This window comes from Thermobia domestica, chromosome 16 (genome assembly GCF_964235325.1).
Source record: "Thermobia domestica chromosome 16, izTheDome1.hap1.1, whole genome shotgun sequence".
Classification (NCBI taxonomy): Eukaryota; Metazoa; Arthropoda; class Insecta; order Zygentoma; family Lepismatidae; genus Thermobia; species Thermobia domestica.
Genome location: NC_137469.1, coordinates 2,102,416 through 2,119,568, shown reverse-complemented (window position 1 = coordinate 2,119,568; position 17,153 = coordinate 2,102,416). Strand labels below are relative to the sequence as shown.

General features: G+C 36.2%; 1 protein-coding gene across 2 annotated transcripts in view; it reads right to left on the bottom strand.

Moving 5' to 3' along the window:
• Positions 1 to 15,882, bottom strand: part of LOC145672874 (regucalcin-like) — a 47,832-nt gene extending 31,950 nt beyond the window's left edge. Inside the window, exons 1-2 of one of the 2 annotated variants that reach the window (XM_081742053.1) lie at positions 15,804 to 15,882; positions 11,688 to 11,865 (exon numbers count right to left, since the gene is read on the bottom strand). In XM_081742053.1, the coding sequence (XP_081598179.1) occupies positions 11,688 to 11,764 (77 nt within the window). In that variant the 5' untranslated portion in view covers positions 11,765 to 11,865; positions 15,804 to 15,882. Of the gene's footprint in view, positions 1 to 11,687; positions 11,866 to 15,315; positions 15,624 to 15,803 lie in introns of those variants that run through there. The other variant, XM_081742052.1, reaches the window with a different exon arrangement.
• Between the last annotated feature and the right edge of the window lie 1,271 nt (positions 15,883 to 17,153).

Genomic DNA, 17,153 nt, shown 5'->3' with positions numbered 1-17,153 from the left:
AAATTCAAATACTTGTCAACATCTAGCAATTTCTCTAAAATTTTATATATTCGTAGGTTATTACTTCTTGATTGAACACTTTGAGACAAACATACTGGTGTTGTACTTAATGCATTGCAAAGAACAGTTTCAACACTACTTTCTAAATCTGAATTTTTAAATTCGCTTGAAATCATGTCATAGTACTTTTGAGAACTATGTTTAACTGCTAGGTCTAACCAGATTTTACGAGTTTGTTTCGTAGGTTTCCACACCTTAAGTCTATCCACTGAATGTGAAACAATTGATTTACCAGTTAAAGGATCTAACAATTCGAACACCTTTTCTGAATTGGATGGTTTGTTAACACAAAGATAGGGTCCTTTGAACACATTGAAAAATTTTGAAATTTTCTTGTCTGTTGCGGAACTTAAGTTTGTCTGTTTCAAAAAAACCAGATCGTTCACCTGTATTTTGTGTTTACTCTCCTGTTGTGAGTTATACCTTTCATTTCGCTTTCGGATCACTTCTTTTCTTTTAAAATCTGCCATTACCAATTTATTCTCCCAGCTTTCATTATCGTGTTCGTATCATTCGTAAAAATGCCAAAATGTTCGAAGATTGGTTTTTCAGCCTGAATGTTCAAATGTAAACTGGCTGGACTCGCGCCAAGACTGCTAGATATAGAATAGTTCAGCAATACAACGACTTGTGGTATAAATTTCTCCCAAAAACCATGATCATCTTTACAAAACAATCTGAACAACCTGTTCGTCTCCCGATGGATTCTCTCCACCGCGTTCGACGCCGGATGGTAGGGCGTTGAATAAAATATCTTAACACCATATTCTTCCATTTTAAGTTTGAAATTTTTAGAGATAAAGCAACTACCATTGTCCGCCAATATAGCCGAAGGTATTCCTGAGTGCACAAAGTACAATGTTTCCAAACATTTAACTACGCACTTCGTAGTAGCGTTCCGGATCGGATAAAGAACAAGGTAGCGAGTAAAAACATCCAAAACAGAGAGTATAAATTTACACTTCGAGGAAGATGGCACAAGAGGTCCGATGATATCAATCGAAATCAATCTCCTAGGGCCTTTCACCTGTATGGTTTCTAAAGGTCTAGCTGGGGTTCGAGTATCAACTTTAGTTCGTTTACACTCGAGACAATCGTTAATATAGTTCATCACGTCTCGCCGCATAGATTTCCAATAACAGATCTCGCTGATGAAGCTTACAGTTCTTTCGCACCCGAAATGTCCACGGTTGTTGTGCATTTCTTCAATTACCAGATTTACTAAAGATGGTGGGATGCAAATTCTCCAACTATTGGGAAAGTGAAAGTTCTTATACAACAATATACCGTTTTCTAGTTTGTAGAATTTCTCTACATTTCTATTTTACATCTTACTGTAGGGATCGTTTGGTTTCTCTAGAAATTTGATGATTTTACTATACTCAGGATGTTCCTTGTTTTTCGGTTAACTCTCCTGGTGTGAGGTTTCTAAAGAACGATGGAAGTACTTCTAAATTATTTATGTCCAGAATTTCACTAGGAGGGGCTAAAACTATCCTGGACAATGCATCACTGGCAACATTCTCACTCCCTGAAATGTGCATTATTTCTAGATTAAATCCCTGTAGTTCGAGACTCCACCGAGCCAAACGAGAGTTCCAATGGCGAATTTTATTCAAAAACACTAACGATTTATGGTCCGTGTAAACTTTCACGTGATGGCCAAATAATAAATGTCCCCATTTACGTACGGCTGTAACGATTGCATACGCCTCTAATTCCGTGATAGTGAAATTTTGCTGTGCACTATTCAAAGTTTTACTGTAAAAACCAAGTATGTGTTTTTCACCGTTAACTTCTTGGAATAATATACTTCCCACTGCTACCAAGGAACTATCTGTCACTAAACAAAAATCGTGATCTAACAGCGGATGATTTAACAACACTTCTTCAGCTAAGGATGCTTTTAACTGGGCAAAACTTTGCTCACATTCGTCAGTCCAAACCCATTTTTTATTCTTTTTCAGAAGTTCAAACAATGGATTGGCTAAATGAGCGAAATGATACACAAATTTTGAACACCACTCGAACAAACCTAACACTCGCTTAAGTTCCTTTACATTTTTCGGACGAGGCAATGTTAGAATTGTTTCTACATACGACGGATCCTTTTTCACGCCTTCAGGTGTGACTACGAAACCAAGAAATTGAAAATTCGTATTGCAAAATGAGGATTTCTTTAAATTTACAGCCATATTGGCTTCTTCTAATTTTGTAAACAATAGGTTTAAAATTTCTAACTGTTCACCAAAAGAAAATGTTGGTACAGAAATGTCATCGATGTACGTAACTAATTTATCAAACAATGCATGACCTAACACAACCAAGACAAGCCATTAATCCTACGCCTCCGTTTGCGTATCCAAAAGGTATAGATGTAAATCTATACATTTTCCCATTCCATGAGAATGCTGTGTAATCTCTACAATTTTCAGAAATTGGAACTTGTGTATAACTTCCTACCAAATCAAAATTTGATACGTACTTTGCACCCTGAAACTTTAACAACAAATCATCAATTTTATTCACCTTTAATTGTTTTATTTTTACATGCTTGTTCAAAACAGTTAAATCGACTACTACTCGCATTTTACTAGTATTTTTCTTTGGTACGCAGAAGATTGGGTGTGAATGGATTGATACACAAGATTCTATTACGCCACATTGTACCCACTCATCGATTTGCGAATCAATATGCTCTTTAAATTTATATGGTAACGTATATTGCCTTTTAACCAAAGGTTGATCAGTGTCTACCTCAATTTCATATTCAAATTTGGTACAACGTCCGGAAATATTTTTAAAAATTTTCCTATGTTTCAACAACCATTTGAACAATTTCTCTTTCTCAAAATCAGACAATTGAGCTTCCCTCACCTTTTCTCGTATTTCTGAAATTGACACTATTTCACTTTCTATTTTACTATTAAATGTGTTACAGACTGCAACTCTATCTAACGATTTACAATGCGATTTTTCGATCTCACAATCTATTTCTGACATTTGCTGTGAATAGTAATCAAACAAAAATTTATCTTCATTAGCAACTTCTAAATTTAACACTTTCATTTCCTTTTCATTAGTACAAGAATTACGAATTTTATTATTAGCTTGATCAGAAAGAACAACATGGTTAACCCGTTCCTTTTCTAGTTTTTGCTTTTCACTTACCAAATTATTTACTATGGGACACTCTACGTTCACCTTTCCAACCTCAAATAGAATTTCTGATTCATCATCACTGTCGTTAGTAGCATTCATTTTAGTATCAATACCAAATTGGGATACAAAATTTACCTTTTTCTGTACATCACCTTTAGTTAGAATTTTTGTGACTTTCGTATTGTCAGCTTGACCACCTAGCATAGGTACGTTAACGATTTCTCCTTCTTTTTCAACCGTAATGGAATTATCACCAAACTCTATCTTTGCCTTGGATTGTGTGAGAAAATTTCTACCCAATAAGCATTCAGTATTCAAGTCAGAGACAACTAGCACACGTACGTCAAAACTAACTTTCCCTATTTCAATACACAATATTGTTTCACCTTGCACCTGTTTCTTTTTCTTACCTGAAAAATCCACCAACAAAATATGTGGAGCTGGTCGCAAGTGAGGGTGGGAGATGATTGACGCTATACGTTTCCATGTCTCTAAAGACAAAATACTAACAGAAGCTCCAGAGTCACACAAGGCTACTACTGGTTGATTTAAAATCCGTACTTTTATTTCAGCTGACCTAGCTTGACTATTAAATTTCTGTTCTTCATCACTACTTTCAGATGAATCAGTGTCCCAACTTACAACGTTCACTACATTCTTTCCAATTACAACAAGCTCGCATTGCGAATCATTTTTGAGTGCATTTTGACTTTCAGTACCAAAATTACCATTTACATTACCAACTCTACCAACCGCACTCGCGTTGGAGAGCACATTTAGTTTAAAGTTTGATCTTTGTTTTGAGAAAACATAACTCTTGGACTATAAAACGGAAATTGTGGTGCAGATTGAGTATATGTAAGCATTGGCTGTGTTCGATTCATACCTTCATCATGGTTACTATTTACAAAGTTCACCCTTTCGCTTTGGTTTGAATTCTCATACTCGTGATCATCTTCGTAATTACTACGATTACTACCTTGACCTTCATTGCGATCATTATCTCTTCTATAATTATTCTTACCTTTGTTCCAATGGAACTTTCTCTTATTCGGAGTTCCCTTCCTTCTGGATCCGTCAAACTTACCTTTACCTGAATTTTTGCGGTTTTCATTACCATAATTTCCCCTTTTATTAAAATTCTCATAATTCCCTTGCACTTCATCTACCTGGTTGACACGTACAGTTCTACCATGAAAGTTGTTTCTATCGTTAATATTTCTGCTGTCATAATACAGTGCTTCAAGATTTTGTATGGCTGTTAAAAATGAACTGAATTCTAAATTTGGGAACAACGCTAATTGTCGTCGGTAAGAAATAGGGATCAACTGTTTAATCGTATTCACAATGAAAGTATCCGGTATGTTAGGTGACAAACCACGTATCTTATTAAACCTTTTGTGAACAAAGTCGGCAACGGTACCATCAGTTTTTGGGTTGAACGCTTGCGATTGCAACACTGAAAATTTACTTGCGATGACTTGTTCAGAACCAAATTGAGCTTTAAATTCTTTAGTGAAATCTTTAAATGAACGAAATGTACCTAATTTTGACTTGTACCACTCACGAGCGTTACCGGTAAAAATAAACCCTAGTACGTCTAAATATTGGGACTCAGGTACGTCTACAGCGTGCGCTGCAATCTTAAACTGCTCTAAAAACGAAGTTGGTGACTCATCATCCTCTAAACCAGAAAACTTGGGGAACATTTCAATGTCACCATGACGCAATATTCGTCGTTTAGCCCTTTTTACGTCACCCCTCTCTGATTTTCTCACTTTAATACGCATTTTTAGTTTTGTTGTCTCACTAGCTGTCGAAGAACTACAATCTGTTTGGTTGGCACTACTAGTTTCTTCCTTACTGCTGTATTTTGACTTATGGCTACTCCTATCATCATCGGATATACTTAATCTACGCCAATTACGCTCACTCCCTTCTCTAGTAGCGCTCTCCGCTAATGAGGTTAACTTCGTTTGTGTTTCATCTACTTTGATTTCTAAACTTGACAACCTGTCACCTATTAAAGCAATATTTTGGTTCATGTTGATGATATCAATACCAGGAGGGATAGTGTTCTGTGACAAAGTATCAACCCTACTATGCAATACTGCGACATTTCTTTCTAACTTGTGGGTCGTATCACTTAATCCCACTAGCATTTTTTCTTTATTTTCTAAATTACCTTCAATTTTATTTACTGACCCCTCGATTGCTTCAATTTTCTCAAAAGCTCGGTCCACCTTTTCTTCACATTTACCAAAATCGACCTTAATGTCCTCAAGTTCTTGGTAATTCTGAACTGTTTTTCCCCATATTTTCTCACATTTATCGTTAACCTTTTCACATTTCTCGTCTATTTCTTTAGATATTAGTTCATATCTACCTACGCATTCTTTTCTGAATATTTCTAATTGCACCTCAAGTTTATCGTCAATCTGTTTTTTTGTTGCCTCTGATATTTCTAACATCTTAGTTTCTAAAGAATCATTGATCTCAACAATTTTGTTTTCTAAAGACTCATTAACTTTTTCTATTTTATTTTCTAACAACTCCCGTACCATATTATTTTGTTCAATGAGTTCCTCTTTATTTGCTTTAAGTGCCTCCAGCACTAACTTAACGTTACTTTCATCCATTTTTTCACAATTATGTAAAAATTCTAAATACGAGTCAGAAACTTACCTTATACATCAATGTTTCTACGCATAAATCACTACTTTTGCTTTACGGTGCAGGAGTTCTGTTCCTGTTTCGGAGCGCCATTATTATAACACGAGTGGTTCGTGTTCTTGTTCGGGAAGGCCATTCTTATGACCTTCTGAGTTCGAATCTTGTTCGGTACGCCTTAATAATAGTGATTTTAGTGGTTAGAATTCGTATTTGGAACTGCACCAGATTGCGACTTGAGATCAGTCCGAACCAAAGTTGTATACGCGCGTACCCACCTTCAGTGACACGCCTGCATCGCATACACTCAAGTGCTATGATATTAAGTACAGAATTCTTACCGTTCTGGTAGTGATCGATGCGAGAAACATGGATTACAACTAAAAACAAGAAATATACATAGAAATGGTTTTACTCAAGCACAAAACGTTACACTTTTCATATGCATACTTACTACTGCATTTTGTTAATATGATTATCGTTGACACCTTTAGAAATTTTGTATTTCAGATTTTTTTTTATCGTATGAACATAGTGAATTTAAGCCCTTGTATTTATTAATTGAAGAATAAAAAAAATAAAAAAAGGAATTTTAAAAGATCAACTCAAAATATGATATGACGACGAAACCGGCTCATTGCGTGACAATAGAAATGATTATTTTACACACATTAAATCGCTGAGCACTACTTCACTCAACACCTTGGTTCTGGGGAAATCACAAGAAGAAGAGGAGGGTTGGTGGACTATTTAGGAGGGCAATAACTTATTGGATTCTTCTTCCCAATTTCGAATAGGTTTCAAATTTCCTTGAATAACTCCAATTTCCATTGTACAGCTGGATAGTCGACAGTAAAATTATTTGTGGTGCGCTCATGAACAATTGAAGAAGTAAATTTATCACTTTTCTTACTTACGTAACTTCATTGTTAATATGAGTAAAACTCAGTAATGGATTTGGTATTTGCTCTAAAAGAGTAAGATTTACAAGAAACTTATACGACGTGGCGTCTTCACTCGTAGACAAATTAAGTTGTTTTTAAGCGTTTCCATTAAAAATTTACATTGACATATGTATGTGGCGAAATAATATAAGTTCTACCCTTCACTCGTACATATTTGAACACAATATCATAAGTGATGACCAAATAAACGACGGATTTCTTTTCTGAGTCATTTACATCATTTCTTCCTGATGGCGTCTTCTAACACACACACACCAGTTCCCGCCTTCTCTCTCTAGCGTCGGTAAGCTTGCTCCAGTCACACCAGAGGATTATTTTAAAAAATATCCATAAGCAGTATTGTTTACAAGAAATATATATATCATGAGGCGTTAAATGATTTTGCCATTAACATATCATAATTAAAATATTGAAATTAATAAAAACGTCTTAGGATTACTTTTGAAACTAAGGCACTATATTTCGTAACATCACCACATCACATCCTTTTTGTTCGGTCAACAGGAAATGCAAGTCACCATTCACAGCACTGCCAACTCATAGAAAAGAATAAAACTAACGAAGTTTGCGTCGACGTATAATCCATGAAGCCTTATTCCACTTCAGCCAAGAGAAACTGGGAGAATTAAAATGGAATGTGGGTGAGGGGGGCCACACGCTCATTAGGTTTCATAATCATTATTTTAAAACCAGTTCAAAGGATTTAAATTAAACCCTCTTCCGATATGTTTAGAAAGAACTTCCACAACAAGGGCGCCCATGTTGTGGTTTCCAAAAGGAGGGGGGCTGGCAAGTATAAGCGACATTTCAAATATAGTTTCAAATTTTGCTGCAACTAATGTAAAACTTCTATTGGGTTTTCGATATTCCCAAGTATAATTTCCTCTTAGGGGGGTGAGCGCCCCACCTTGCGCCCCTGATGGACGCCCTTGTTCCACAATATCTTCATAAGAAGATAATCAATTTTGTTCAATATGTAGTAGCCTATATTTCTAAGGCTTCACAATATGAACTACCATTGCTGTGGTTGAAAGTCAGTCAAGAATAAGAATGTCCCTTGTATTTAAATTTAAGTTACACGGTAAGTATCGTAAAAATTATTTAATTTTGATACAGTATGGTGTGTATTGTTAAGTCGTTTAAACACAATCCGTACCGCTTGGAGTTGAAATCAGTTAAAAATAAATGGATTCACCCCTTCTTTCCATATTATATGTCTTAGTTATAGAGCGCTTACCTCTGATCCATGGGGACCCTTGTTCGATCTCCGCTCAAGTAAGTTTGTGTTGGATAACATAGTGTCCGTGGGTTTTCTCAGGGTACTCCCGTTTCCTCTCATTGTCATCTCACTAATTCTTCCCCCACCATTCACCTGCATTATCATGGTCTTCCTTTGCCTAACGGGAATAATAGTGGGACGTTAAACTCAAAGATTCCATTTCAAATTTCCCATAACCTATGTTTTTCGATAACTTTTGCAAAACGCTTCTCAGCTGGTCTACTGGCTAGCGCGCGTGTCCTTGGTGCACGGAATTTCCGGTTCGATTTCTGGTCGGAGAAACTGAAATTTAAACGCATTCCGGTAGTCAGATTCTGTATTAAACTGAAGGTCTACGTCTTATATACCATCAATGCTGAAAGAGGCAACAATCTCTACACCAACCAAACAACTTTCGTTTAAAAAAAAAAAAAAAAAAACTATTTTGGTAAAATCCAGGTCTCTCAGGCTTCCCAATCAACTGTATTGCTTGGAGCTGAAATGAATCAACAATAACGAAGGGAATTTATAACCACCTGATTTAAAAACTGGATTTGCGAAAATTTTTGTATAAAAAAAATGTATAGACAATAGGATGTTTTGTTAGATTTGACAGACTTACTGCAGTTATTCAGCTTTAAATCGTTCAGAAGGAAAGAAGTGAAGTGATTATATCTTATGAAAGCATTCTACCAATAATGTTCCTTAAGAAAATACTTAAAGTTCATGAAACATTCGGTATACAAAATTCTATAGTATTGATGGTTATAATCAGGCATGAAAATTTTCCGGAAAATTTTCCGATTCATAAAAACGGATAACTTCAACCAATCAGAACCGTGTGAATAGGAGAGACCTGCACGGACGGGCCGGGCCGGGCCGGGCTTGGGCCAAGAATTTTGAAAAAGTTGCCGGGCTCGGGCCGAAAATCTCCAAAATTTTTCGGGCCCGGGTTGGGCCGGGCCTAGGTACGTTCGGCCTGGATTGGGCTCGGGCCGAAACATTCGGCCCGTGCAGGTCTCTAGTGGATAGTTCATATGGCGAAGGTCGAAAAATATATACGTCCAGGACTTTCTTTCACTTATTAAAAGAACAGAAAGAAACCATTTTACGGAGAAAATAATAATAATAAAAAAAGTATAATCGTTGTCAGAAAAATGCAAAACTTAGAAGGAAAACGTAAGATCTGGCAACCCTATTGAGATCCCATTTTAAACTGCGTGTCGCCCCACAATCGTCGTTGTTTACAAGGAACAAAAAATACAAATTAATCAATCCAACTTTCCAAGATCTACCTTACGAGTAAGGTTAATGTTGGCTGATAAATTGCTTTTAAAACGTTAAATAGCTGCAAAACAAGAAATAATACAAATATTTTTATGACAAATTTTACTGACGTTTTATTTATCTACTAGCTTAACCTGCGCTCTGTACACAGCGGATCATTCACATATGAATTTGAATCTCTTTGTCATTCCTCACAACATATGTGCATATTTCTTTACAGCCAGAAGTGAAAGACATCTTGATTTTTTTAAAAAAATAAAATCGGCAAGGGGTACCATAAAGGGGTGATTATTTCGATTATTTTTTTCAATATCTCGCACTGTTTGCAAGATTGAGCCTCCTACCTGTTGGAGTTTCTAATTCATGTGTGATCAGTGTTTTCTTTATTCTTGCATGCAGTATGTAATAATAATAATAATCATCATCATAGGTATTCTGCCTTTATTAGCAGGTCACTTGCCGCAGCTGAGAAGCTTCCATGCTTCACGGTCCTCCGCTAACCTTTTCGTCTTCGCATATGATCTTTCTGTTTTAATATCATCCATTAATTACAGTCTCCTTCGCCCCCTCCTTCTCTTTCCCGCCACCATACCCTCTAGGACGTCCCTCATGATACAATCTCTTCTTAGGCAATGTCCCAACTAGTGGTGGGCGCAAAAACCGGTTTTTCGGTTTTTTAGAAAAACCGAAACCGGGTTTTGAAAATTTTCAGAAAACCGGTTTCGGTTTTTCACCGAAACCAGTTTCGGTTTTCTTCAAAACCGGTTCGGTTTTTCACCGAAACCGGTTATCGGTTTTCTCCAAAACCGGTTCGGTTTTCTACCTGGTCCGGTTTCGGTTTTCTTCAAAACCGATTCCGGTTTTTTTCCAAAATTTGTTCTATTTCTGACCAGAATGGTGTTTCGTTATTCTCCGGAAACCGAATCCATTTCCACAGAAATAGTTTTATGTTTTTTCGAAAAGTTTTCACAGAAACCAGTTTCGGTGAAGACCGAACCGGTTTTGGAGAAAACCGAAACCGGTTTCGGTCAAAAACCGAACCGGTTTTGGAGAAAACCGAGATGTCGGTTTTTCGGGTTTCGGTTTTTATAGAAACCGGTTTTCGGTTTTTATAAAAACCAGTTTTGCCCATCCCTAATCCCAACAAGTTTCTCTTCCTCTTCCTAATAATATCTAAAAGTATTCTTTTCTCACCCACCATTTCTAACAACACTCTCTCATTCGTTTTCCGCTCGACCCAACTAATTCTTTCCATTCTTCTCCACACCCACATTTCGAAGGCTTCCAGTCGATTTTCGTCACCTTTACGTAATGTCCACGTTTCCGCCCCATACAGTACAACACTCCACACGAAGCATTTTATGAGTCTTTTTCTCAACTCTTTATTCAAGGTCCCACAAAACAGACTTTTCTTCCTCCTAAAGGCTTCTTTCGCCATTCCTATCCTTGCTTTTATTTCACGTTCGCATTTCATGTCATTACTAAGAATACTATCCAGGTATCGAAAACTATTCACTTGTTCTATTTTCTCCCCTCCTACTTTTATATTTGACACAGACCCCTTCGTTTCAATCACCATGGCTTTTGTCTTTCTAACATTTATTTTCATAAGGACACATACAATTAATTATAATGTCAGTGATATACCGTATGGTATTCATTTGACTCCAAACACTAAAGATTCATCTTAACCTGGAGAAATGGTTATCCTTCGTTTTTCATTATCATTTGGACATGAAACAAACGCCGGAGAGATATACTAACCCCGTATACAAATGTGTGATATTGAAATGTATAACTCATAGGATACGATGCTTCACTTTTTTTTAAAAAAAAAATCAACACTTGCAGTGTACCCCTAAAAAAGTAATAAAGAAATAACGGCCACTTTTTAAAAATATTCAGTTAGAACTGAACAATCTACATAAAATTTGCAATCGATTAGTGAAAACAGCATCTTTCTACAGCCTATGATTCCCGAGAATTCACTGTCAAAAGGATTGGACACAAACATATAAACTTTTATTGACCATAAACATAACCTAGTATTTTAATATAAAGATTTTGTATTGTATTTTTCACTGTATGATAACCTAAAGTAAATATGAACACAAAGTCTTTCATGTGAAACTGTTTTAATGCCTAAAAGCAAAGCAATGGAATTAATATTTCGAGAACGGAAGTTCGTAAGGATAACCAAGAGTGCTTTCTAACCATTAATCCTGCTAGGAAAACTTTTATTTTATTTACAGAATGTGTAAAGAAAGTATAAATATTTTAATTACCTGTTATGTTGCATCACAAATGGAGGAAATGTCACTGCAATCCATAAAACAACATGGCGAACATTCTTTTCTGTCATTTCACTTCAAATTTGGTTTCAGAAGATCTCGTTATTTTTTGAACACTTAGGCCTATTGAAGTCGTACATTAGAAGTTTCAACTATACCAAATAATGGAGAACTGAAAGAATGAAATAGGTTTTTCTATTAATTAACATCTATTCTAAAAGATCCTATAACATTGTATTTTTTCATATATTGTCATTTTTTTGTGTGTGATTATTCTCACATTCCAAAACATGGGGTGATTTCAAAAAGGGCCACAAAGCTTATTACACTGGTGAACAAGGATTTTGTCACAAGGAATCTAAATAGTGTTCTAAGGTAAGTCGAGAGTGCTAATTCGAAAATGAAATCAGTTTTTGTGTATCGGGCTCAGTTTTCTTGTGACATGAGAAACATTATTCGAAACATTGTGAGAAACAAAATCTGCAAGTCACTTATTCAAATCCTTGAAAGTCGGTAAAAAGAAACGCTGCACAAGGTTTATTCTGCCACCGTTGAATTTAAGTGATTTGCAGATTTATTGATTGAAATAAAGTTGAGAGAAAGTTAGATAAAATCGAGGAAAGTGCAAGGAATTCCGATGCGTGTCCCTGAGGCCAAGGAACATAGTCCAACATTGCCGATGTGTCATATTCAATCACATAGAATTGCATTGTGATTTTTGCCACCTGTGTCGCATAATTGTGAATTCTGATAGCGTGGGAAGTGGCTGCATGTTTTTTCTAGATTAGTGAAATTTGAGTGTGGTCATTCAGAAGAAGAAAATTCGTCGTACCTGTGTCAATAATGCTGCTGCTTTCTATGCGAGTAGGACAGTAGGGACAGAAAAAATCACTATTGTGGGGGGAAAATGGCTTACTCGCAATAAACTCCTGCCTGGACATAAAAATGTGGCGAACACTCCTCTTCTTGATCCTAAAAATGTGTATTTACCTTGGGACTTAACAAAAACTTTGTGAAAAATAAAGACCAAACATTACATGCATTCATGTACTTGCGACAGAAGTTCCCAAAGATCAGTAATGCTAAAATAAAGCAAGGAGTATTTGTAGGACTGCAAATTAGGGAATTAATGAATGATGAGAATTTTGTTGACTTGTTGAGTGATGTCGAGAAAATGGCATGGCTGTCCTTTGTAAGTGTGTGCAAGAACTTTTTAGGCAAGCATAAGGTAGAGAATTATGACGATATTGTTCACTCATGTCCAAAATTAATGTCTATACATATGTTGTTGTAGGAAGATAATTTGGCCGGTATTTCTTATAATGTTAGTATGTGTATAATCGGTAAAGACATGTATGTGGCAAATTTAATATCAAAAGAGCAGTAAATAAGAACGATAAAACAAAAATAAAACTTTCTTGTCAATTTAGCAACATTTTGTTTTACTCATTCTAATTTTCGTATTTATAATTCTTTTCCTATGAAATTTACCATATATCTAACATGTCACTTGAACTGCATTTCTTGAATTATCATTTGAACTTCTTCCCGGATAACCTTGGTGCCATTAGGGACGAACATGGTGAACGCTTTCACCAGAATATTTCTCAAATGGAAAAGCGTTATCAAGGGAAGTGGAATGCAGCAATGTTGTCTAACTATTGCTGGACCTTACGACGGGACTTTTTTGAGGCAAAATTTCGCAGGAAATCGGGTAGAAAACATTTTAGGTAAGTTTCTTAAGAATACATAAGCTGCCATAGACATGCACTAAAATAACTTTCAGATGAAAACTGAGGCTGATAGAGAGATTCAGGGCCAAATTATCTTCCAGAAACTGTTTTGTTCTTGTGACAGAAACTTTATTTATTTACTTATTTTTGTATACCAGTGTTATTTTTTCTCATTATTTGAGGATCATGGGCGTGTCGTGCAAAGAAGCTGATAATATAAATATTCCAAAACAGTCACCATTGTAACTCTACTAACAATACAATCTAAAAAAAACCGTCTTGACCTCACTCGATGATGCGAATCTCCGCATGATGAACACTTCGGAATCTCCGGCAAGAAATAATGATCAGCTGAGACCAGATCTGGAGAATATGAAGGCTGCGGAATGAAGAGGAATTAAACTTTCTAGCTCTTTCCCAAGGGCGCTGATTTCTCTGTAAATTTGGGGGGCCCCATTCAGATGCAGAAGGTATATATATGAAGATTTTAAGACAAATTGCACTCAAATTATGCCAAATATTGTATATTCACAAATACAATAGGGGGGCCACATGGGTTTTGGGAGCCCGGCCCCCCTTGGCCCCCAGGATCGGCGCCCTTACTCTTTCCGAATGTGGAGTAGCCCTATTTTCGGTAAATAAGCTACCACATATGAATCACTTGTATCAATCGTGAATTTGGGCCCCGGAGATTCCCTACTACCAATACCAATACTACTATTAATATCCTTTGCTGCAAAAATGCGACACAGAACTCGTGAATTGCTTTGTAAATTTAAATTTATTTAGCAATTTGCTATCCAAAAGCACAATTTAAACCATACACTGATATAGAATATACCAAAGACATTCTGCACCGGTATTTTTCTCAAATAATTGTGTAAGCCTACAGATTAACAATATGCCTGAAAACTGATGTGCCGTGAAAACGATTTTCCAAGAAAATAAAACGCATCAATCAAGATGTGCTAGGGTAGAGTATGTTAGGTTAGGTTACGGTGGAGCAAAGCAAGTTAGGTTAATTTAGGTGAGTAGGATAGGATGGGTCCCCATTGGTTAGTGTAGTAGATTAGAAATGATTAGGTCAGGTTAGCACTTACATGTAGTATTTACGAAGTGTGTATTTTAAGTAAGTAGGTTACCGTTTTTGAAATTCGGCCGGTGCTGCACTGCGATCGGCATCTTGCGCATGCGTGCTGTCCTCTTACATCTGTTAGCAAGTCAAAGATGTCATTATGGAAACATTCGACCGTGTTTACGTTTGTTTGTAGGTAGTTAAAATGCCTCCGCCGATTGAGTGAAGTGTATATGGAGAAAACATTATGACCGATGGAAATGGGTTAGAGCTTTTAAGATGGACCGACGAATGTTCGAAGTGGGTGACCTATCATCACTGAAAACTTGGTGCGGAAACATGACGAAAGAGAACAGACACCTTACGATTTTCTTGTTATCTGATAAGTTTCCTCAAGTTTCAAGAAGGGTTCTATATGAATTGTGACTCAACGCCTGAATTATCGAAAATTATGCTCATAGCCGTGTTGCAGTGTTTGTCAAATCAGGAGGTAGATTTCTATGAGGATGGTATTCAAAAGCTTATTGTACGATACAATAAGTGCCTTAATATTGGTGGAAACTATCTAGAAGACTGGTTCTGAATCGGTGTCGCGACACACTGGTGTGTGTTACGCAGTTCCGTAAGGTGTATCGCGAAATTTTAGAATTTAAATATCTTGAAGAATTTAATAATAATTAGTTAAAATCTAGACAGACTGTACCAATCAACACCTCCAGCGGTAGTAATAATGTTCAGTGCTAGTCATTATAACAAAATAATCGGTTTCACTATTATAATAGTTATTATTATTTATAACAAAATATTAAACAACCTGAATACATGTCCGATTCTGAAGAGACGACGCTGAATCTCACACAAACCAATTAGATCAATAAGTAGTAAGTGAATACAATCTAGGAGCACGGTGATTTATGGCTCATCCTGTATATACTTTGCTGACGTCAGCCACTGTACGTATATCAACTTAATACTCTAGACCATAATTTCTCAATCATCTAGGTTCCTCTTGACTAGTTTTATTATTTACGAGATAAAATGTATAACTGCTACGAATGTCTTTTCAATCATTGTATTTTGTTTTAAAGTAATTGAGTACAATCGAAAATACTACACAATATTTCCATGGGATTGTTTCCGTCATAAAGGTTAATAATTGGACAAAGAAAATATTGACTTAAACAACTTTAATGTAATTTCAACATAATTCACCGTATCAGAAATCAATTTTAATAGCTGTAATAATGAAAAAAATATTACCATATATATATTCAGGAATAACTTAAAATAATCAGAACTTACATCTGAAAACAAGAACTTCTAGACGACTGAGAATCATTTTTTACAAGAGAGAACAATATTTATGAAGACGGAATTAACTATTATAAACATTATCTGATTATTACAATAATAAAATAAACATATAATCAACTATTAAGAAGTATAAAAAATAATTTAATTAAGGTTAAAGTCGTGCTTGGTCAGGGCCGTAACTTGTGGGGGGAGGGGTGCAACTGACCCAGAGAAGCTCCCCGCTGTTCGAGGAACCCCACTTTAAGACAAAATTTTCTTACTCCTTATACGATACAAACATGAAATTATAAATTAAGCATCAAACAGGTCACTATATTACTGTGTGTTTCAGATGTAAGGCATCACGGGCAGTAGCCAATGGTGCGCGATATTCCGCGCGGTGTTGCCGGATTGCGGACTCCCCTTTCCCTTCTCGCTCTCCCTCAAGTTGAGATTATGACACTTGGCAACATTATTCACAATCACAATGTAAATGTACTATTCCAGTAAACTCAAGAATTTTGACTGTGCATCCGAGAAGTATATATAGCGACTAAATTATTTACCTCATAACTTATTCCAGTAGAAATGCTAAACATTCGTCTTCAACACCACTTTCACTATCGTCTAAATCAATTAATATTTCGGCATCTGAGTTTTATAAATTTATTATGGGTTCCAAAAATTGTAAATACAGATAGTAATTCTTCGAGCTTGGCTTCGTAGTTTTTTTTTTTTTTTTTAAGGAAAAACTCCGCACTTGTGTTCGGTTTGCTTAAAGACATTGCCAACTATATAAGAACAAACGAACTACCACGAAAGAAAGCAACCCAAACATTGATGAATTCTGCTAGAAGTTACGTTCCTTCACAACTAGCCCCTTTGTTTCCTTACCTGTTTTCATAATAAATTACACTCTTGAGCTTTGTGTAGGTGTCACGAAAGGAATCCGTCTGATTCCTAAGCAACTCGATATGCTCGAATTTATTTTGGGTTACGGTAATTTATGACATCATTCAGATGCCTGATGCTTTTGAATCCCCTCTAGAGGGGAAAAGGGAATAAAAGGCGCACATAATAAGTCGCACATAATGAGGCAGTGAAACGTGAATGAAAAAAGAAACAGAAAACATACTGGGTTTCTTGCGTCGAGTAAACCCCTGTATTCACTTGGTCGATTTAGTCGCACGGCTAAATCGACTCTCTTCATTTGCGACTAAATCGAAGGGACTAGGACGAATCAGATCGGTGGATGTGTTCAATTATTTCAACCGAAATTGAATGCTGCTTGTCGACTTGCTCTCCTCTGGTCGATTCGAAATCGACTGGTAATTCAAAAGATGTCCAAGCGGAAAGTAA